Consider the following 23,129-nt stretch of genomic DNA (forward strand, 5'->3'; position numbering starts at 1 on the left):
CCTAGAACTTTACATTTCAACAACCAAGTATTGTCCTAGAGGCAGCTATTAGAATCTTATATTTATCAAATGAGAAAATATTTCAAATTCAAAGGGAAAAAATGTTATACCAAATAGAAATTTATCATCTGTTATAATTTCAGGAAGATCTACATTATCTAAAGCCATTCTATAATTTTTATTCGTATATTTTTGTGGAGTTCACATATCTTTTTCTTACAGCAAACATAACACTGTAGGCCATGAGAAGCTGCAGTACTATTGTTTAATTAGCAGCAAATGAATATTTTATAACTGGGTAACTGGACAATAAATAGCCTGCTTCTTTGGATGTGTATGTTTAAAATGTAGTCTCGCTGCAGCTTCATAATGTGATTGCTATTTTACAGAGCTTATACACACACAGAAAATATGATCTTTGTCTATATTTTATACAAACACAACAGTAGTTTGTGAATACATTTTAAGTACATGATATACAGGATAAGCCACTTGATTTCCCGGTATCACAGAAGAGCGAATTTTAAATGCAATAAAAATATACAAAATGCAGCCTGGAATGCAGTTTCTCTCTTCTATTTTGACTCAAAACTTTATCATCAGAACATTTTTAGAGTACTAGTCCAAACACTTTTTCGTCAGCTAAAAATACAATTTCAGCAGTCCAGCTTATGTTCAGGCATGATGCAATCCATTTCCGAATGGATGCCCAGTTTTTGTTAAATTCAAAGGGCTGTTAGTAACGTACAGCACGTTCTTCACTCCACACCATATTATAAAGCCCATGTTTCTTTCCGAGTCACGGTCACCTTTGTGGACAAAGCTGGGTTTGTTCTGGTATAACATTTGCACGTCCAAGGTTTCCTTTCGCAAGTGCACATGAATACATTGTGGTGGGTGGTGTAAAAGTCTTGTTAAAGACAAATGAAGTCACAGTATAAAAATATATTGTACACCTTTACACCTAATGTAGTCCTTTTTTTTTCCTATGGATAAAAAAAAAAAAACGACTGAACGAGACAGAGAAGTCTGTAGCACCATGAAGAGTTGTATCCCAAGTTACATTAGCAGCATGATCCAACAGAATATTGAAGGAGTGTTTCTGAGAAGATACACATTCATTCTGGGTCATCTGTACCACTGAAGCTTATACAATGAAGTGTTTTACACATTAGCAATAGTTCTGTCCTTTCTAAGCTAGGTAACTTATCAAAAGACACTGCCTTCCATCCTTAGAGGTTGACAATATTGCAGAAGGGCCGGGGGTGATAGGAATGTGCCTTGCCCGTTGTGGGTCGTATCATTTGGATGTATATAGGATCAGAAAGGAGCTCTGCATAGGTTCTCAGCACAGAGCTACACAACACAGCTTAACGTGGATCTATGGGATCACCACAGATTATCTGTGTGATTGACATGGCTGCTGACACAGTGAGAGAGAAGTAAGACAAGGTCTCAACGTAGGCACTCATTTCTCAGAGGTTAACAGTCTGCCATTGCTAATGAAGAATACGTGACGTCTAAAAGATCTCCTCCAATGTCACCTGGATCTCAGTAGGCTGGAAGCAACTTGGGTGAATATGTTTTTTTTGTATTTTAACTTACATACTGGGAAGACAGTGTGTTTTGAGACACGTAAACCTTGTAAAAAAAATAAACCATTGTAAAACCTTATGAAAAGACACACACTGATTCTGTGCAATATAGCAAATTGATAAGAAAACACTGTAAAACTGTACCTGTTTAAAATACCGTCTACCATTCTTGAACACAAAGCATTATACATCAAAGGCCTATATATCTATCCTCTAATGGCACTTGAAACAAATTATAATAAGTCTTAAAATAAAAGGCATAACCTATAAGAAAGTTTTTCTGTAAAGGTTTAGATTCGTTTTGAAAGTGCTATATCTTGTAATATGTGTAGTATAGAGGTTGACCAAGCTCTATTTTTTAAAAAAATATTGGCCTATATATGTGTATTGCTTACTAGATGAATAATCCTGAAATATGTACTCTTTAACATTCATTATTAGCTTAATAAAGCAGTCAGCTCTGGCTCATGTTTTCAGTCAGTATATGGTTTTTAAAAACCGCTACTGTCCAAATTAACACAATATATCACTATGTTGCACAAGACTAAGAATAAAACACAAGCAACACATCGGCAAAAATACATAGTTTGGAAGAAACACCTACATGAAATTAACAGGTTGCACAAAGAGTAGCACGTGATCAGTCAGGACATGAACAACGGAACTTGGTAACAGGGTTTTAAGATGCACATTGTAGCAGTGACCAGTAGCTATCAAGGTGATGTTCGGGTCCATCCGTGGAGAATATCGCTTATAGTGTCAGTATCCTTCCATGCCCATGCTTCGGTATCTGGTGACCTTAATTTGTACAAACACATGGAAGGTCAAACTGAATGAGGTTCAATGTCTTGTCTGAGGTCCAAATTCTAAACTGAAATATTTTTACTCAATAACAATCCCTTTAAAAAAAAGAAAGAAAAAAACAAACCCAAGCAAAGGCACTACTAGAAATTTTGAGGATGATGATTCTGGCCACTGGAGAATGAAAACAGAATTGGCAATCATTATTTTTAATCACATCCAGTTGACATCAAAAGTGTCAATTTTCTTTTTAAGGAAAAAAAAAAAAAAAAAGAGCCAGTTCGGTGTTACAGCCTTGTCAGACCATTGTGCAATTAAAATAAAATGAGTCTACCTCACGTTAATAGAGATTCTCTCAAAGGGGGTTTAGTGACCACTACAGTCAGTTTAAAAAATGAATGAGCAGAATTCCCTCTTACTTGGAAGTGTGATTTTCAAGTCTGTGGGAAAGCAACAGGCAAAGGGGTGTGTACACGTGAAAACAGAGTCCACAATTTCAGCCCTGGTGCCCTGGAAGGTATGCTGGGCGAGAATTAGGCTAAGTATATATATATGTACACCTACATGGCGCCATTCCCCATTTCCAAAATGCTTTACTTAATAAATCCTGGTACTCCCTTTTTACTTTTTTATTAGCAGTGAAATACAGCCCACTAAAAGGCCAACATCTCAGTTCATTCATCTGACTTCTCTTTAAGCAAATTTTAGTCAAAAATAAAGTAGTGCTTCCACACTTGTGATTCGTGATTTCTATTTAAAAACAGGTTTTCTATTTATTTGTGCTCTGTCACCAAAATTTTTTTTCTTTTCTTTTTTCTTTTCCTCTCGACGGTGATTAAAGCAATATTGAACACTAATCATTCAACTAATGATTTAAGTAAGCAATCTGTTTCATAGAAACTAGAGCGGGCAGCAACACAGCAGAGCTAAAAGCCTACTTTGAGAGCAAACAGTCTCCTAGGCAAACGCTCAGGAGCAGTTTGAAAAATTTTTAAATGTATTTCCTTATTAACATATATAATTTTAATGCCTTTGGAACACACTTTAATAAAATGTAACTTTTAATAATAAAATTTAAATACATACGTATAAAAACTACTGCTCCTGGGATTTTAAAAAAACAAAAACAAATAGGAGCATGATAAAAATACTGGAGCCAAAGCTCCATACGAGAGCAACTCTGATTCTATGAAGTGCGATACACGTGTGTGTACATACATATAATATATAGTGAAACCCCCATTTACATTATTACAATTTACATCTCTCCACAAATTATACTACTCCCCAATAGTTTAAATAATGTATTATATTCAGTAATCTGCACTCATCTTTAGAACTTCTTGGTAAACATGGAAATCCGCAGTGATAGCTGGCCCTGTCAAAGGGAAGAGAAGCTTCCACACAGGGCTCATGAGTGCTCAGAAATATTTTTTTTTTTAAAGAGATATATACTCTTCTATATAAACCCTCCCTCCTCAAACCCACCCCGACAGACAGGGTCCCCAAATAAGGTGTTAACAAGTGCTTAATAAGATATGTTTCTTAGGTTGACGCCCCAACCGATTATTAGAAAAATAGAATAGTTTGACCTTTGAGAAAATGTGCTGGTTGTCTAAGGTGAGGAAAGCCTGTAATAACTACTGTATTCACTGAACACCACGCACTTGTTATTTGTCACATCACCTAAGACAGTGCTTGTTTTACTGTGCTCTTCTCCCTCCCTCTGCAAATTCAGCTTCTTTGTGACCTTCCTCCCACTTTTCCAGTGACTTGTAAAAGTGGGGTTTACTGTATATACTTTTAGTCACTTAAATTTTGTGATCATTCCTCAAATAGTTTTCGAATGCATTTAACTTTAAAGTCTCTGTCCAAAAACAGCAGGGAAAAACGAATTAACACTGAATGAGAAAGATACCACAGTGCGGCAGGTGGGGGTGACTGGCGAAGAGGGTTGTTCTGTTTTCTGCTTTTGGTGCTCAGGGAGAGAAAACTGAATCAAAGGGAGCAACAAGTAATGTAAGTGTTAAGCTATGACTTGACCCCTCATTTCCACCCTGGCAACAGGGGACGTGGTTCCCAGACAAGTCCCTAGCAGAGTGGCAGGCCTCGCACTGCTCGCCCTGCCTGGGGGGTCTCACCCTGGAAAATGGGACAACCCGCCATCCCAGGATAAGCACACCTGTGTTCCCCAACAGCTCTGGACTCTGGACCAATTGTGCAGTGAGAAGCCAAGGGACATGGCTGGCTGTCCTCGACCTACCCTCTGGCCATGAAAGGTGGAGAAGATGAAAGAGACGCACCTAAAGACTGATGCTGAAGACTCTTGACACCATAGACTATTAGCATGAATGCAGGAAAGGCAGCAACAAGGATAAAACATGGCAAACATCCTGTGTACTAATTTAAGGCCAACTCTTAAGTAACATGGACTGCCATGTCACCTTCCTCAGGGGTCTGTTTGCTACAAATACTGGTATGCTTTGTGTCTATGATTTTTCTTATACGTGCATAAAAAAGACAGCAAACATCTGAGCCAGACAATAGCAAGTCTTCAAAATATACTGACCTGAAATTACGTTTATATCTAAGAAACATATGCTACGTCCCCAGATTCTAAATTCATTTGAAGCATTTCCTTATTAATCCATTTAGAGGCTAGCAAAATTTTTTAAACTCTCAGGTCATTCACGTACGTTTTAGAAAACTTATATTCTGTAGTAAAATATTTTTAAGGAGCCAAATGTCAAAAGGTAGAGCCATTGATCTCAGACAAAAATGCAAAGTTTAAGATCTAACAGTAAGTCAGAACATGGGATTTGTAAGACTTGACTGCTAATAATGGCTTTCCTATGTGAGAAATTGTCTTAAAATATGACAGTTGGCAGTGAATCAGGACAAAATACCCAGGTAAACATAGCTGAACACAAATGGTTCTGAAGCTCATTTAAAAAGCTAGTTTCTATTTTATACTGGCTTAATGAAAATTGGTACTATACAGAAGCAGAAACTGTGATACTGTCTTAAAGTAGGCACTAAAACCAGAATGGTCAGCTAAGGCAGGGCTGCGCGTACGTTTCGGCCATCGATGCGCATGTGGGACTCTACTGGAAAGCCTGGTGGAAACGGGGCAGGGTTGTGCTCGTGCTCAGACTACTGGTGAAGGCTGCGGACAGCGAGTGCAGAGAGCCCAGCCCTATGGTGCTGGCAGGATCCGGCAGGTCCTGGCTCTGCGGGGGGAGCTGAGACACGGAAGAGTGTGCCTCCTCCTGGGAGTAGCTCATCCCCAGGCTCCCCACCGAGATCGGGTTATAGGGAGGGCCGTTTAATGGTATGAAATTGAACAGCTGAGAGAAATCCAATGCTGGTGTGTTTAGGGGGTCACTGATGGAGATGGAGCTTTTGGACAGGGAGAGGTCCCCCGTGCTGTCCTCCAGGGACCCGAGCTGCGGCTCCAACCCCAGTTTGGATGAGGACGCTGGAGAGTCCTGGGAGGAGGAGGGCACGCCGCCCTGCAGCTCCATCAGGTAGCTCTCAATCTCCCCCTTCAAGGGCTGTTCTTTTTCGGGAATAGAGATGGCGTATGAGGTAGAACTGAACGGGTACTTGAAGGAAAGGTGGTGGGAGGGGTGGACAGCATCCATGTCTATGGGGCACGTCATGCCCAAAGGCAGGGTGGTGATCATCTGGTGGGCAGAGCCCGAGCTCTGCACAGACTGGAACGGAGTGTTGTAGAGGTTCAGCTGCAGCGTGCTGGGGAACGGCTTGGAGAGCAGCTCGCTGGAGGGCAGCGACATCACCGGGAGGAGCTCATCCTTGATGGGCACCGACACGTTGCAGGTGAAGGGATCCAGGAAGTCCACGGGCTCCGTCTTGACCTTCAGGAGCTCCTGGTTGTGGCTCTTCTTCATGTGCCGCGTCAGGTGGTCCTTGCGCCCGAACCTCTGAGCGCAGTACTGGCAGAGGAAGTCCTTCCTTCCCGTGTGCACCACCATGTGTCGGCGGACGTCCTTGCGTGTGTAGAAGCGGCGGTCGCAGTGCTCGCACGGGTGCTTCTTCTCCTTCACGCCGCCCGCCGACTTGCCCGCGTGCGACTTCAGGTGCTCCAGCAGCACACCGGTGCTCTCGAACGTCTGCAGGCACACCTTGCAGGTGAGGTCGCCACTCGTGGCCGCGTGCAGGGCCAGGTGCCGCTTGAAGCCCAGCTTGGTGTTGTAGCTCTTGCCGCACTCTTCGCACTTGAACGTCTCTTTGTTGGGGTCGTGCGTGTGCAGGTGGTTCTTCAGGTGGTCCTTCCGGTGAAACATTTTCTCGCAATAGTTACACTTGTGGGTTTTCTCAGGAGAGTGCGTAGCCATGTGCCTTGAACACAGACATATTCTGTCAGCATCATGGTAAGAATGGCCTGGCCTCCCTGTTCAAACGGAAGCTAAGCTGCTAGGCTAACACAGACCTGCCCTACTCACCGACACTCTCTAACTCACTACGCGTCTGCTACAAAGGGTACACACCTAAACACCGCAGACCTGGAATCATCTAAGTCGCCACTTTAGTTCTCGCTGGTTTTTAGTGATTGCAAATGCAACTGAGCAAGACAGAATATACTCACGTTAACGTCCATACCCTTTCTCTTGCAATTTCTTTGTACAAATGGACATTCTACTCTCGCTTAAGCATTGCATTAAAAAAGATCCAAAAGCACTAACACATAAAAGTCTGTGACTTAGAATGCTAAAACGTCTAATCTACTTACACATTTCTCTCTGCAAGTCAGCGGAAAGAGGTGGATACAAATATATACGTTAACAATGGCTTCAAATAGCCAACATAATAGAAAATAGAATCTGAAAGACAAATAGAGTTTAATACCTTTGTAATTTGTACTTAGAAACAAAGGCTTTCGTGCAGTCTTGTTGTATGCACTTGTAGGGCCTCTCTCCTGTGTGAGAGTAGGAGTGCACCTTTAATTTCTCAACACTGTTAAAGGCCTTGTCACACAGTTGGCAAGGGAAGTTTTTTCTTGGTTTGGTTTCACCACGCTTACGTTTCCCTGAAGGGACTTTCTGGGTATCTCTTACTTCTGACAAATCACCAGGAATGACAGTGGCCATCGCAGCCTAAAGCAGGCCTTCTTGTTGGACACTTGGGAACTGCCCAACTCCACTAAATGATTTAGCTTTAGGTGGCTTCTCAAGTTTCATGTGGTCGTAAAAGAAAGCAAAAAGGGACTGGAAAAAAAAATAAGAAACAACTAGTTTGTAACTAGATTTAATTTTTAGAAGTTTTACTTGCTATGTGATGCTTTCGAATTAAAAAAGAAAGAAAGAAACCATAAAATGGATTCAGCTGGTCTAATGTAATATCTGTAGGCTTCTTTTATATTTGTCAAAATACATATTAAGGCATTGCTCAGAATGAACAGTTCACAGATCCCCTGAGATTCCACCTGACAAACGTCGTACTCAGGGAGGGCAGCAGGGAACCCTCGGGAATCATCAAGACGTGACACGGAAAGTAGCATCATTAAAGCTTCACTTTTTACAAGGACCCAGAGAACATAAATCTCGCTGAGAACATAAAAATGTTTCCGCATATGTTTTAATGTCTAAAAATCCTCTTAATTTGTGCAAGGCAGCTCTAGTCACAATTTGTGTCATAGAAAAATATAATCAGCCAAAAACTCTTTTAGGCACCTTGTGAACCATTCAGTCCAGGGAAGGAGTTCTTAAGACAGAGATACCAGAGGCCTGAAAGAGTTGAACTCATTGCCCAAGGTGAAAATCAATTCTTTACCTCAGTGTCATCACACGAAGAGGGGTTTCTGACTCAAGAGTAGAAATGACTTGTCTTCAGGACAAATATGCATTCTTGAGGTGGAGAAACGTTTTGGTGTTATGTTAGGTAAGGGTCATGGCTCCCTGTCTCTTGGGTGGAAGCAATGATTTGGTTGAAGTAATTTTCCCCACCGTCTTTCACGTCACAGAGGAAGATGCTGTTCATGGGGCACCCAGGGAGACCGGATGAGCCAGATACAGGGGGCTAGTCTCTGACACACCTGTGACCTGTGAGAGTGGTAAGTACGATACTTGTGCAGGGGTACATCAGTGTGGAGGTGTCAGTTTGAAAAAGGTGGGTCAGAGTTTCAACTCATTATCAGGGCTTTGAGAAAGAAAGAATGAAATGTATATTGTGTATGGCAAAGACCATGTCTACGTAAAAACTTAGATTGACTGAAACCTTTGAAAACTTGTGGACAAGAGATAGTAAATATTATCAACTGTATTTCTCAGAGGAAGAAACCAGCTCCTCAAAGATCCATTTGATATTAAAAAGGTAAACGATTCCTCAAGTTCATGAATGCTAGTTTTTAGCAGGGTACTTTATTTCTAAGAGACACAGAACTGATAACACCGGCAACCTCTTTCAAAAAGATCTGATTTTAAATTGAAAATTGGCAGGTGGCTAAATGTTATCAACTACTGATCAATTGGATTTCTCATCCTATTATATATTCAAAAAGCAATGAAAACCAGTTTCTTTCTATCACTTGTGTTTTGGCATCAGACTGACCCTTGCCCTCACGAAAAGTGGATGGATTTAACCTATATTTTTGTGAAATTAAGTGTACACTGCAACTGATCCTATTGTATTTTTAATATAAAGGCTGTCCCTAAACAGGCAAAATACAGCAATCATCTGCTCATGTGAGTAAAGTGTAAAGCATGGACGTGAGTTAATCGGTGTCTGATTCACATAGCCTTTCTTCTTCAGTAGGTAGACACATCAAGGCTTTCCTTCACGCCTAAGTTTCCCCTGCAGTTTAAAAGTGACATTAACACTTTTTTCACACAACAGCAGGGTACAAATTCAAGTTCCCACATACTGTGGAATTATGTGAGAAATAAATATCAAAAGATATTGGAAAATAACCCACATATTTTCAAGTACAATGTGACCGTCACCAAGAAAGACCTTAGACTTGGTCATCAAAAGCCTCAAGAAGGTAAAAAGACTGAAAAAACACAGAGGGTTATTGCAGAGAAGAAAGCATCTGCACCCAGCTATTATGTGAAAACTGGACAAATCTTAATTACATTGAACTAGTGCACAGTACTTTTTGGGTAGACTATATCCTTCTACCTTTCTATCTATTCATTCTATTAATTTTTAAGAGTTTGCTATTTTGAGAAACTCTAACTAAAAACTATCTTATCTACTTAAAAAATTTAATATGTATTAGAACTATATGTAACTCTGGTCTGTATTTTCCAAGTCCCCTGTATATGTGTTATCATACTTTTCATAATTTAAAAAAAAAATTTTTTTTTAAAGTGACATTAACACATTTAATGCAACTGACATCACTACTGCTAACACAATGTGTTCCCTCTGGTTTTAGATTTTTCTGAATCTCAAGGGCCTGTTCCTGTTATATTTTCATTTAAGACACAGCTTCTCTGCCTCTCTCAGAAATATTTAAACAGCTACTCTGCTGTAACCAATAAAGACAATGTAAGTTGGTATAAAGCATTCTGCCAAAGCAGGAAAAGAGAGTTAATGTTGACTATCAGATTTCCTAACATGATGCTTTTGTGCATCTATTCAGAATGGTGTGGGAAATAAGCTGTTAAATTTTGCAACTGTTAAGTCAACATGGAATACAAAGTATCTAAACCCCCATGTATAAGTAATATCTGAAAATATTTCAAAGACTGGTCATATTTTGCCATTATCATCTTAGAAGAACCCAACTATAATTGGGCAGAGAATTCCAGTTGAGAAAAACAGTTTTTAAGTTACTGAAAAAAATGTACTAAAACTGCATCATGATGCAGCAAACACTGATCCTATGAAAACTGGTGACACTCAATGTGGAGTAACACAAGAATTCTGTTATCTTTGGATGTACAGACTGAGCAATGAAGAATTGCATATTTCAAATATTACACTTTTCTAAGACCAGCTGAAATTTTTTCATGGCTAACAATATCATTTAACTCAATATATTGCAAATTTTAAATTACTTACAGTGCATTTAAAAACTATAGGATAAAGTTGTGACTCAACATTGTATAAAAATCCAAATTCATAATATGCATATTAACCAAATACTTCAAAGATACATGCATAGAACTGTAGTGATTTTTGTTCAATGCATACCTGATGATGGATGGACGAAGCCTCAGACCTTGATCTTAGCCAGTCCCATTGACTCTTCGTGGAAGAGAGCGGAATCCAGTCCTTCCCATTTTGGCCAACCTATGAAACAAAAAATAAGCATGGACTACACTCTAAACGGAACCAGTCCGTAAGTGATGGAAAATACGGGATCAGAGAATGGCGATTTCATGACACATGCTTTCATTCAGTATTCGGCTGTAGAGTCATGCGTTAATTTTTACCAGTTGCAAATCTTTATTAGTTCTGAGCACATTTACACGACCAAATTAAGGCAGAAACGAAAAGTAAGACAGTATTACCTAGATAAACGGCATCTTGTGATGCTGAATGACCCCACACTTTTCCCCAAATTCAATTTTTTAATCCTAACTCGCCTATTCAGAGAAATGCCTCTTAGGGTGACTGTAAACCGAATGGATCAAATTTTCATGAAGCTAAACACTACTCAACAACAGACAAGCTTGGTTCTCTCCTGAGGACAGTGCACCAGCAGCCTGCGCTCAGAACAACAGCGGGCTCCCTGAGGAGAGCACCTCCCAAGCTCACACTGCCCATGCTTGCGCAACATGGCCTTCTCTAAGCTGCATGTGTGTTACCTGCAATAGCCCCCACTGTATTTCCCAGGATGCTGCAAGCGCTGCTGACATGTGGCAATAACCTTGCACTCCTTAGATTTCAAAAGCATGCAAGGGAAGTTAAATATAGGTTTCCTACAGGAGAAGGGGTGTTTTAAGAGATTGATGTTGAAAAATCTTAAAATATCTTAAAAATGCCTATTAGTAGCAAGATCCTTAGTAGACTAAGAACATGCATTAAAAACAAAATCTGCTAATAATTCCTGATTGTACAAGTAAATGTGAGAAGAACAAATAGCAGAAATGGTCAAAGAGAAGGGAAAAAAAAGTAGAGAGTACAGGGCACAGAGAAATAAGTAAATCCTAAATGGTTTAAAGATAACAATTCAAAAATCATGATTATGAGAATCTGAGGAGAATATAAATCAAATACTTGAAACAAAATAAGCTTCTCCAATGACAGGTTAAATGACAATAATTTTACTTAACATTCGAAGTGAAGTGAAGTGAAGTGTAGTGAAAGTCACTCAGTTGTGTCCAACTCTTGCGACCCCACTGACTGTAGCCCGCCAGGTTCCTCTGTCCAAGGGATTCTCCAGGCAAGAATACTGGAGTGGGTTGCCATTTCCTTCTCCAGGGGATCTTCCCAACCCAGGAACTGAACCTGAGTCTCCTGCATTGCAGGTAGATTCTTTACCGACTGAGCTATGAGGGAAGCCCTAACATTCTAAACACACATCTAATTAATTTCCCCTGAAATCAAATTTTCACATACTTTTAAGAATTTGATAATCTGTAGATACAATATTTAATAGAGGGCATTCAAGCATCAATACAAAAATACTATAGGTATATGTGAAAGCAGTATTCTCATAGTTGAAAAGACAAGAGAAAACAAAAATTTAGACTAATAAAGGATGCTCAACAAAGTTAAAGCAAAGGCTCCATTTTTTGGTAAAGCACAGAACATGCATAAATAGAAGAACTGAATTCTGCACCTCAAAATTGCAAAATGATAAAATAAACTTGGTGAATACTTACTTGCCCTGGGCACATACTGGGTTTTTGGTAGGGTAATTAAGAGTATGAAAGCCTGTGTTGCACGTTATGCTAATTCAATAATATAAATGTCTTACACAGTGGAGGGTGTTTTCATCTCTATTACCTCCCTGGAACTCAATGGGTCTGAGAGGCAGATGCTTTTATCACTATGTCCATTTTAAAGTGAGAGGCCCAGAGAAGCTGAACATCTTGACAGCATAAATGTGGTCAAGAAGGGGCCAGTGTCCTATGTCGGTCTTATTCTACTGCTTTGTAGAAGGACAAGCTGGCAAACCAATGTGCAAGTGGATAAATCCTGTCATTACACTTAAAAGGCATGAAGGAATAGGGGATGGTCCTCTTTTCCCTATCAGAACTGCCAACATGACCCCCAAACAGACACACCTTTAAGATTTAAAATGCTTGTTTTAAATAATGACAGTTGGTAAAGTAAATTTATGGTAATTTAAATAGCAGTTAAAGTAACAAGTAGCATATCTGTCTCAGTGGATAGTGATTTATAGGTAGAAACAAAAATCTAAAACCAAAGTAGACTAGTGAACAACAAATTTAATTTTTTCCCATTTTCCCCCAACCAATATAAATTTTACTGCATCTCAAATACATCCATAAAATTTTTATTTATGCTTACTGTTCAATGGCATTTCTAATAAAGAAAAAATCCTTTAGAATCAAAATAATTCAGTACAGGTTAAAATTACATCTATTTTGATTTGAAATGTTACAACAGTCTACAAATTACTCCACTTACATATTTTACAGCCTGAAATAAAATAACAGACATCATTTTCATTCATTTTATCACAAAACATAATTCCAAAGTCATGGTTAATTTCCCTGAATTCAGCCTAATTATTTTGAGTTCTTATGAGTGACTAATATTTCCTCAAACAAAGGAAACCAGAAGCTGTTTAGAGTTTATAACTATTTGGCTTGGCATAATAAACATATAGTTTCCATTCATGGATTCCTAACTAAAATGTCAACTAAAATTACCTGTGTATTCTCTTTTATACTGTTAAGAAAGTCTTAAAAAAGCATTATGACTCCTCTGAAAAGTCTGCAATGAAATTCGCACTCCAGTTTTTCTTTTTTACACATCAAAGATGGGTTACCATGCTTTTCCAAATAATTACAAAGTTCTTTGTCTTGATCTAAAGAATCATGGAGCAAGGTAGAAAACATACATATACCTATTTTAAATTACCCTAAGATGAAGTAACACTCTTCAGAATACCTTCCCAGTTTTTGCTGGTACCAGATGTTATTTTTCCTAGGGCGACTTTGCATACACAACAACAATAATTAAAGGGAATATAGTGTGTGCGTGCATACACACAGCTTTATTATCTCCCTGTGTTTTATATTGTGAAATGGTGACTCATGCAGAAAAATAACAAGCGAAATGAATCATACATCAGAGGGTCTACTAAAATGAATTCCTATGAGGAAACTGACAAAAGAAAAAGCTTGAATTAAAACTATTTCTGTATTTGTACTTTAAGTTTCACAGTTCTGATAGTCGTTTCTCTGAGAGCTGTGAATTTTGACAACACTTACCTGCATCGATAACTCTTTCATATTTAAGCTAGAAGTCAAGCATATACTTTGCTAATTAAGGGCAAAAGCCATCGTAATCAAAGTTTCAGTCTCCTTTATGCTAGTCATAAAACACCATTAGTAAACAATTAAGAAAATGTCAACATTTGCTTAAAACATGTTTTTCATGTATTAGTAAACAGGTGGGTTGGAAAAGGAAATTTACTAGTAATTAATACTTTATATGTATAAAACACGATAAAGCTTTGAATAATGTGGAAGAAATTACTAACATGATAACATAATTGAAGTCAATTCTGAGGGGCAACAGCATACTTAGAACACTTCTTTGATATGGTATGATAATGTGCAAACTTTTACAGCATTTGGTTTTTGCAGGTCTGTAAAATCCCTTATTAAGAATAATAACTTATCTTCTAAGTATAAAAACCTAAAAAACAGAAGTAAAAATAGACTGTAGGCAGCATTGGGGCAGGAGCTGTATTAGTTATATTCACTGTTGTTTCCCATAAAAGGAAGTAAAATTTTTGTTGAGTGAATGAAAATAATTAAAGCAAGACAAGTGCTTTCCAGCAAGGAAGTGAACTTACAGGCTCAACCCCCAGAGTAGACACAGGACAGAATGCATGTATCTAAGTTCAAGTAAAAAATAATACAGTGTGGATATAATTTGGTCCAACAAACTAAACTTAAGCCACTAGAAAGGGACTTTCTAAACAGCTATTTGTAAGGCCTTAGATTAAAACAACAGTGAAGAGAAGTGAAAGTTGCTCAGTTGTGTCCGACTCTTTGCAACCCCATGGACTACACAGTCCATGGAATTCTCTAGGCCAGAATACTGGAGTGGGTAGCCTTTCCCTTCTCCAGGGGATCTTCCCAACCCAGGGATTGAACCCAGTAACTGCAGTTAAAATACTCATTTTGTTTCATAGAACAAGCATTCTCTGACTGACTTTACTGTTAAGGAAGGAGTCAATCAGTATGACTGTATAAAATCAGTTTGGCCCCCATTCATTCCTAAAGCAAAGTTTTAAAGTGAAGACATGCCTGGAGCCTGCGTCCGTGCCTGGCATGGAGCAGGAAGGATGGCTAGATGGTTAGGTGGTTAGAGAATCTGCGATGCCACAGGACAGGATGGAGCAGGGCACATGCCCAGAAGCAGGAGAGACAGCAGCGAGCAGGGCTACGCCTGACCTGGCCCGCCAAGTTGTAACCAGGTACCCAAATGTCTCATTTTACACCTGGAATACTGATAATCACAGAACTAATCTTCCTATCTTTGATGTTATTAATGAAAATCAGTCAACTATGAGGACGCCTTTTTGGAATTGCTTTATGTGGTATTTTCAACTTTTGAGCAATTCATTAAAAAGCAGTTCTAGGACAGCCCTTCTGAAATTTACCACGCGACGTAGCCCTACAGTATTTTGAAAGACTTTAACATTTAATATACAAATACTGAAAGCCAACAGAGAAGTGAAAGGAATTGCAGACCTATTTGTGTTTAAGAACCAAGAGGAAAAAGTCAACGAATTAAAAAGTGGCATCAACAAACTCGATGTCAGTTCTCTCATCTGCACAGTGAGGATGATGTTCCTTTTGGGGCCACCTTGAACTTGAGTGTGGGCTGTTTATTTCATTTTCTAGAGTCCCCAGAAGAAAGAATAGATAGCTGGATGAATAAAACAAACTTATCCAAATAAATTTTATCTTTCAATTCAGAAATGTCTTCCTTGGTTAATTTATTTGTATGTGTGTATGTGTGCTTAGTTGCTCAGTCGTGTCCGACTCTTTGCGACCACTATGGACTGTAGCCCACCAGGCTCCTCTATCCATGGGATTTCCCAGGCAAGAATACTGGAGTGAGTGATCATTCCCTCCTCCAGGGGAATCTTCCCCACTCAGGGATTGAACTTGGGCCTCCTGCACTGCAGGCAGATTCTTTACCATTTGGCCACCAGGGAAGCCCTTTTTTTAAATGGCGTATATTCATATCAAAATTTAAAAAAAAACAACTAAAAACTACAGATGGGTGCTATATTAGAGCATTTTCACTTTCTTCACCTAGACAATTAGTATTTGCAAACAGGAAATGAGCACAGAATGATGCAAAAGAGAAGCAAAGATGCCAGAGAAAGAGTGAGAGAGCAAAAAATCTCAAGTACACCTGAATACAAAGTTAAGGTTGCTTAATCACAATGTTATTTCTAGAGGTTTTCTTTTCTTTCTTTTTTTGCATAAAGCATTCCCAAAATACTGGTGCTCAGGCTAGGATTATGAAGCAGGCGTCACAGGTCAGCCCAATCTGAAAACTGCACGTGTCTCAAATTGGGATGACTTGTTTCTCTGTTTTTCTTACCACTGACCCCTTAAATTCCTAGGGCAACAAGAAAAATGCTGGACATTAACTATAAAAATATTCACACTGAAGGACCCCGAACATTTGGAGGGCTGCCTCTGTGCACAGATGGTTAACAGCCTAGTGCTATTAAAATGACAAATACAGCATCACCCAGGCTTCGAGTCTGACCTCCCCAAGCACGCACACTGAATCTGTCTGTCTGTTCAGCAAGAGTACACATTAAAACAAAAGGGGTAAGGAAAGAGAGTTTCCCTAAGTTACAAAAGCTCATGCAGAGAATTAGTTGTAAGCCATCTCAAAGTCGGGTGCACTGCGGATGTCGGCTTATGCTGCGGTACACAGTAAGGCACAGATGTTGTGAAGTGTGACCAGACAGTGAAAACACAAAGGAACCCACACCTGGGAAGCTTCCACCTGTGCCCTCCCCCTGTCCTCCCTGTGTCCGTGTGGCTGTCTGGGGGCAAAACCACTTCGAATGATTCCTACTGAGTTGAAGGTGAATGGGATTTGTTCCAGGCAAGCCTGTTAAGCCAGGGGCGGCTGCTGTCCCCGCCGCCAGAGGACCCTGGCCCTCCCCTAGCTGTCACGATTAGAAGAGACCTGATAATTTGATTCCCTGACCAGTTTCACTTGAGATGGGGTGAACTTTTTTCAGAATGAAGCTTTTCAGAACTCTATGTCTCTGAGATTCTTATGTCTAACACGGAGGGTCAAGTCCTTGTTCAAGTGACCTGTCTCTCCCCTGGGAATATAAATTCATCTGCAGGGAGAGACCACAGGTCACCCCCTCCACGTCCCTGGCACAATGCCAGATGCTGGATGAACATGCATGGACCACACTTGAGTCCCTTTAAGGAATTTCAGGAATCAAAGCAAGCAGGTGAACATGTTCTGGGGCTCCTGAAATTTCAAGTGAGTTTCAAAGCAAGCTGAGAAGACAAGCCCCACAGGAGGATGTTAGTTCCGGCGCTGGGGTGGAGACCTAGTGAGCATTGCAGCCGCTGGGAAGCCGTGGGTGTGGAAAGCTGTGGAGATGTGGGCACATCCCCTCGAGGCCCGCAGGTGACCCAACGGGCAGGAAGGTGCCCCTGGGCAGCACTTGGCCTGGAGTTCTGGAACATTTCTGCTGCTGAATGTTCAGCTCCATAGCTCTGTGAGCACATGCAACCAGTCTCCACTGTGATTTACTGTTGGGAAATGAATGTTTTATGGGAAAGAGTAAAATTCAAAGTAAAATTCAAAACTCTTAACAGAGGATGTTCTTCATGTGATCTTCAGTGAGGGGATGACGCTGAAAATGTCAGAGGTAATTTTTGACTAGTTACAGATTAAAAGAAATAAGAAGGGAGAGAATCTGTGCGAACCGAGTTGGCTAAGTAAAAGAAATGAAAAAAATTTTCTATTTCTAATTGCTCCAAAACAGCTTCATTCAAAGCAAGTGTAAAAGTTACGATGAAATAGAGAGAGGGAAAAAAAAATCCATAACCCGTAACACTAGAAAATCAATAACATCTTTACATATAACTAAAAATATTTACAACATAGGAACAACTGTTAAGTTTATTCTGACTTGATTTTTGTGCTGAGATTGGGGCATTTCAGCCAGATCAGTTTGTGGGCCTTTCATCTGATCAGAGCTCCTTCCCCGTGAACTGTGAGACCCTGCCTGGCCCTCGGCCTCTGGCAGTGTCCCCCTTTCCCAGGCATGGCCCGCCTGCTGTTGGTGGAATTCAGGTGACTCGAGCCCATCCTCTGGCACTTGGCATGGCCATCTGTGTCCTTCCCATCCCAGGGCTGAGGGTCCAGGCCCCTAAACCTCCATCCTGTATTCAAGTCTTGCTGACAGACTTACCTGGTACCAAATCCACATGTGCCTGGATTTCCAAGTATGGCTATACTGTGATCTGAGCCACTGAGCTGCCCCTACAGACTGCAGACTAGCAGCCTGACTGTGTCCTCGTTCCAAGGTCAGTGAACTGCTGCTGTTCCACTGGGATCCTTATTCTAGTATCTGCTGCATCCCATTTGACAGGGTCAGCCCTCTCCCCACCTGCTCGGAGGTACCCAGACCCTTTCTAGTGGACAGAAAGAGATACAGTGGAAACTCTGGGCAAGACTTGGGAGGAGGAAGAGTTTATCTGCGGGCTATTTGGGGAATGTGGACAAATAAGCTTTTACAGCAGCTTTGCGTTTCGTGCACGAGACAGGGGAAAAATTGCTCGTTGCCAGGATTCCGATCCTTTTGTGAGACCGTAACTATTAACGAGGTCCTGATGAGCACGATACATTCTGATGGACCTTAGAATAATAAGTGGCATGCTTATTATGTGGCAGGCTTTCCAAAGCTCTTAATGTTGTATCTTCTATTATGAAGAAACTGGAATAAGCGATCACTTGGAAAGCCGTGCCATATAATGATTAAAGCCACCTACCGGGGGCTCTGCTCCCAAGTCTAGTAAGGCAACCTTATTAATAGACCGCCACAGAGTGAGGCATTCTGGGTGCCAGATACGGCCAACACACCACCAAGAGGCGACCTAAAAAGAAAAGAAGAGTTAGTCTCAAGTTCCAAAAGTCACACCAGCTTGGCTAACGGCACATGAACCACAGTGCTGTTCTTATTCATTACCACTTATTCATATCTTGATACTTTAGTGGGAAATCTAGCTCAGAATCTGTTAGGAACAAATGTGAATCAAAGAAAAATATTTACAGTACATGGAAAAATGAAAAGTAAACCAATCAATATGCCTAGACTCATGCACTTTCCCCTTGAACCACCATGAAATCATCTAGGTTGTTCACGTTTTTAATTCAGTAAAAGAGTCCAAGTGTACTGCTGTTTCTCAGAATTGCTGCTTATTTTCTTCATTGACATTCTAAACACATGCACTATTTTTGCTGTAACACGGTTTTGAGAAAAACCTTTAGGGGTGTGTATTTTGTTCCGAACAACAGGTGAGGGAGAAATCCTGATGGATGAGTGTTTCCTCGTGGGCTGTGTGTTCTCAGGGGGGGTGGGTTGAGGACGGTGTGCAAACCTAGAGCACCCCTGAAGTGGAGGTGGAACAAGGACAACTGGCACCCAGCCCCTGAGCTGGTCTTCAGATAAGACTGTCACTGGTTTTAAGGTGAATTCGCAGGTGGTGAGTTCATTGTTAACAAAAAGAAAACCCCATATGAACTCTGAAGCCTCTACTGTGAATCTTGTCCTCAGCTTCGTTATACCGCGCAGGTGATGGAGACCTATGTCTGTGGTGCTGACTACCAAGGAAAGAGGCACCACGAGCTCCATGCAGAAACCATCTGCTTCACTCCACTGGACCAGGGGTCAGTGTGCAACCATACGTAAGGCGGTATTAGCATGACAGATCAACAGCAGAGACATTATATGGTGTAAACTAGGCACACAGAGGGTCAGAAAAGGAGAAGACTACTACAGGCTTATGCTTGAAGAATGTACAATAAAGAAGAAGAAAATGGGTATGGGGAGCATGCTGGTAAGCCAGGACTCGGGTCACCAGTGCAGGTTACGTGCAGGCCAAGGTGACCCCTGGCTGGAGTGAGGTGTAGTCATGGACATCATAAGGGTTCAGATGAGAAAAGTGCAGTGACGTCCGAGGCTGGGGGCTCTCACACCCATGTACTGTGACGAGAATCAAGTGTGAGACAGGTAAGGGGTTCACAGCCCTCAGAACAAGTACCGGGGAGATGGGCTGGATGCAGGGAGCAAAGGCGGTGGGGGGAGGACAAGGGGCAGGGAGTGCTTGTTGCATGGGCTGCGGAGGACTGAGCTGGATGGGCACAGAGCGGAAAACCAGCAAGAAGAAGCCTTTCCAGAGAGAGGCCACCCCTGTGCCCGACAGCATCAACACAGGAGGTGAATGGAAGGTGGACAGACAACCTCCTGACACAATGATAGGATGACACCAGGCCATCTGTGGTGGGTGGGGGCGATCAGGCAGAGCTTTGAGAAGGAAAAGGTGGCAAAACCCACAAAAAGACAGGACTGCTAAGAGTTCCAGAACCACCCTGCACTCCTGTGCAGAGTTCACCACTTAGGAATGACAGCATCAAGCTTCAGCAAGAAAGAAGGTGAGCCAGGGAGTGAGGAGACTGCGGCCAGGAACGGGCTCCCCTCAATCCGGGTGCCAGTGGAGGGACAGGAAGTGACCTCCGGAGAAGAGAGACTTCCTTTCAGAGCTTTGTACTAGAAGAGGAGAAAAACGGTAGGGCGGTGGCTGGTGGCAGTCGGGTGCCTGGCAGGAGAGACAGCAGCGGGCTGAGGTGCTGAGGATAGGGAGGCGGGAGGGCAGGGACAGAAGACAAGGCAAAACCGTGCCCGAGAAAACAGAGAGGCTTTCATCTAAGGTGATTACAGATGTGGGAGAGACTTACACTTGTCCTGCAGGTTGTTTGGTAAAAGGGGTAAGGGGTGTGAGGAGCTGCCTTAACTTGGTTAGTGTCAGCAGAGCCAAGCAAGAGGGTGGTGTGGGTAGTTAGGGTGGGGGAGGAGCAGGGTGCCCGGCCTGGGGACAGTGGCCAAGGTTAGAGTGATGCTGTGGTAGACAAGAAGAGGGTGTCTAGAGGCATCCCTGAGGCTTTTATATAAACAAACAAAACCTGCCATAAAAATTAAAAATTTCTTAAATAAGACACAAGGACGTGATGGACAGCACAGGGAATATATCCAATATTTTATAATAATCTGAAATGGATTATAATCTGTAAAAATATTGAATCATAAATTGTATTCCTTAACAACATTTTAAATCAACTATACCTCAAAAAAGAATTTAAAGATCTATTTAAAAAATTAAGTTTCTTAGCTATTGCTGTTGGGAGTGTAAATTATTGAAGCTTTTCTGGAATATGTTGTAGAAATAGGTACTCAAAGCCTTTTAAGTGTCCATGCATGCTGATCTGATAAATAATTTCTAAAAATGTAAGGAGAAAAATCAAGAAATAAAGATTTAAGTATAAGCATGTTCGAAGCATATTTTAAGAAAGTTTAAAAAAAGAATAAATTGATAATGTCTAATAAAAGGGGTGAAGCAGGATATGTCTATGCAATAAAACAGTCAGCCATTAAAAACCTGGCATTTAAAAACAACGAATCACATGATTAAGCACCAATATAATGTCAAGAATTTTTAAAAGCAGGACACAGAATACACTATGATTCCTATTTTCTAAAGTACACACTTAGAACTACTCTTCCCCACGCACCTCACAATACCCTTAAATGTCCCTTGCTAAGTTATTTTAAAAAATTAGCAAAGATAGACTTTATATTCTTATGTATTTTACAAATGTCTTACTTTTACAATTATAAAAAAATCATTTTAACTCCCCACCAAAAAAAGCTTTTTCAAATAATGATGCTGGGAAAAAAAAGAACTTGTATCGTTACCTCATTCCATATACAAGTAGATCATGGACACAAACGTAAAACCTAAACCTATAAAAATTCTGTGAGGAAACAGGATAAAGATTTTGTGACATTCAGTAAGTCAAAAATTCTTTGGCTACAACACTAAAAGCACAACCCATTAAGCAACAAATTTATCAATTACACTCCATCAAACTTTAAAACTGCTCTTCCAAAAGACAACGTGAAGAGAATGTGAAAAGACAAGCCACGGGAAGACTGGAAGAACTCTGCAAAGAAGGTATGCGATAAAGAACCTGTACTCAGGATATACAGAGAACTTCTGAAACTCGACAATAACAAAACCCAATCCAAAAACGGGCAATGTTTGAACGGGCATTTCAGCAATGAAGATACATGGATGACAAATAAGCACATTAGAACATGCACACCACCACTGGATCAGGAGGGAAATGCAAATCGCACCACAAGGACGCACTGCTGTCTACATACTGGGATGACTACAATGAAAAAAAAACAACCGACCTCCTGACTGCATCAAGTGCTGGTGGGACTCACACCACTGGCCGGAAGGTAGAAGTGTACAATCACTTTTAACAAGTTTGGCAGTCTCCTGAAAAGTTAAATATGTGCCCAGCATGTGACACAGCCATTTCATACCTATCTGTGTATCCCAGAGACAAAAAAACACACGTCTGTATGAAAATTTGAAAGTGGATATTCAGAGCAGTTCTGTTTGTCAAACTGAAAAACTAGATAAAACCCAAATGCCCATCAGTGTGTGAAGGGATAAACAAGCTGTAGTAGGTTCAAGTAGTGAGCTAATCACCAGCAATGAGAAGGAACAGAGTACTGATACACACAATAACAGGATGAACCACAACATAATCAGGCTGAGTCAAAGAAGTCAGGCAGAAAAATGGGGGCATGTTACATGATTCCATTTATACACCATTCTGGGCAATGCAAGCCCATCTACAGTGACAGGAAACAGCTCGGTGGTTACTGGGGACAGGGTGGGATGGGGCACCGTTCACAAAAGGACATGAGCAAACCCTTGGGAATGGCGGTCATTCTCACTATGTTGTCTGCGCTGCTGGCTTCACGGCTACATCCCTGATGCCACCACCTGGCAAACCGAGCACCTTAAACGCGTGCCGTTTACTAGATACCGATTATACTTCAGAGCTGCTGCTATGGCTCAGCTGCTCAGTCGTGACCGACTTTGCGACCCCATGGACTGCAGCCCGCCAGGCTCCTCTGTCCATGGGATTCTCCAGGCAAGAATACTGGAATGGGTTGCCATTTCCTCCTCCAAGGGATCTTCCTGACCCAGGGATGGAACCTATGTCTCTTGTATCTCCTGTATTAGCAGGTAGATTCTTTACCACTACTGCCACCTAAAGCTAATAAAAGAAGGTTAAGTTTTCATACTGAGAGAAACTTAAAATTGATGAATCTCAGAAACAAATCATCGTATGAATTTGCTGGAGTCTGCACAAAAAAATCCCTCTACTTTTCTGTGAAATGACAAACTCATCAACTAAATTCTTCATAATGGTTATGACTCAAAATGACTAAAATCCTTCCTTCCCATTCAG

The 23,129-nt window shown here is 40.9% G+C and overlaps 1 protein-coding gene across 1 annotated transcript; it reads right to left on the reverse strand.

Annotated features, from left to right (window-relative positions):
* Window positions 1-5,500: 5,500 nt before the first annotated feature.
* PLAG1 (PLAG1 zinc finger) lies at window positions 5,501-7,507 on the reverse strand. Its single transcript, XM_052651930.1, has 2 exons — window positions 7,266-7,507; window positions 5,501-6,758 (listed from the first exon to the last, which is right to left on the reverse strand). The coding sequence occupies exons 1-2, from the start codon at window positions 7,505-7,507 to the stop codon at window positions 5,501-5,503; spliced, it is 1,500 nt and encodes a 499-aa protein (XP_052507890.1).
* Window positions 7,508-23,129: the final 15,622 nt, after the last annotated feature.

This window comes from Budorcas taxicolor, chromosome 14 (assembly GCF_023091745.1).
Source record: "Budorcas taxicolor isolate Tak-1 chromosome 14, Takin1.1, whole genome shotgun sequence".
In the NCBI taxonomy this organism is placed as follows: domain Eukaryota; kingdom Metazoa; phylum Chordata; class Mammalia; order Artiodactyla; family Bovidae; genus Budorcas; species Budorcas taxicolor.

Coding starts and splice junctions, on each gene's coding strand:
- PLAG1 (XM_052651930.1), bottom strand. CDS start 7,507: ATGGCCACTGTCATTCCTGGTGATTTGTCAGAAGTAAGAGATACCCAG. Junction 6,759..7,265: donor TCTAAGTACAAATTACAAAG/GTATTAAACTCT, acceptor TCTGTGTTCAAG/GCACATGGCTACGCACTCTC.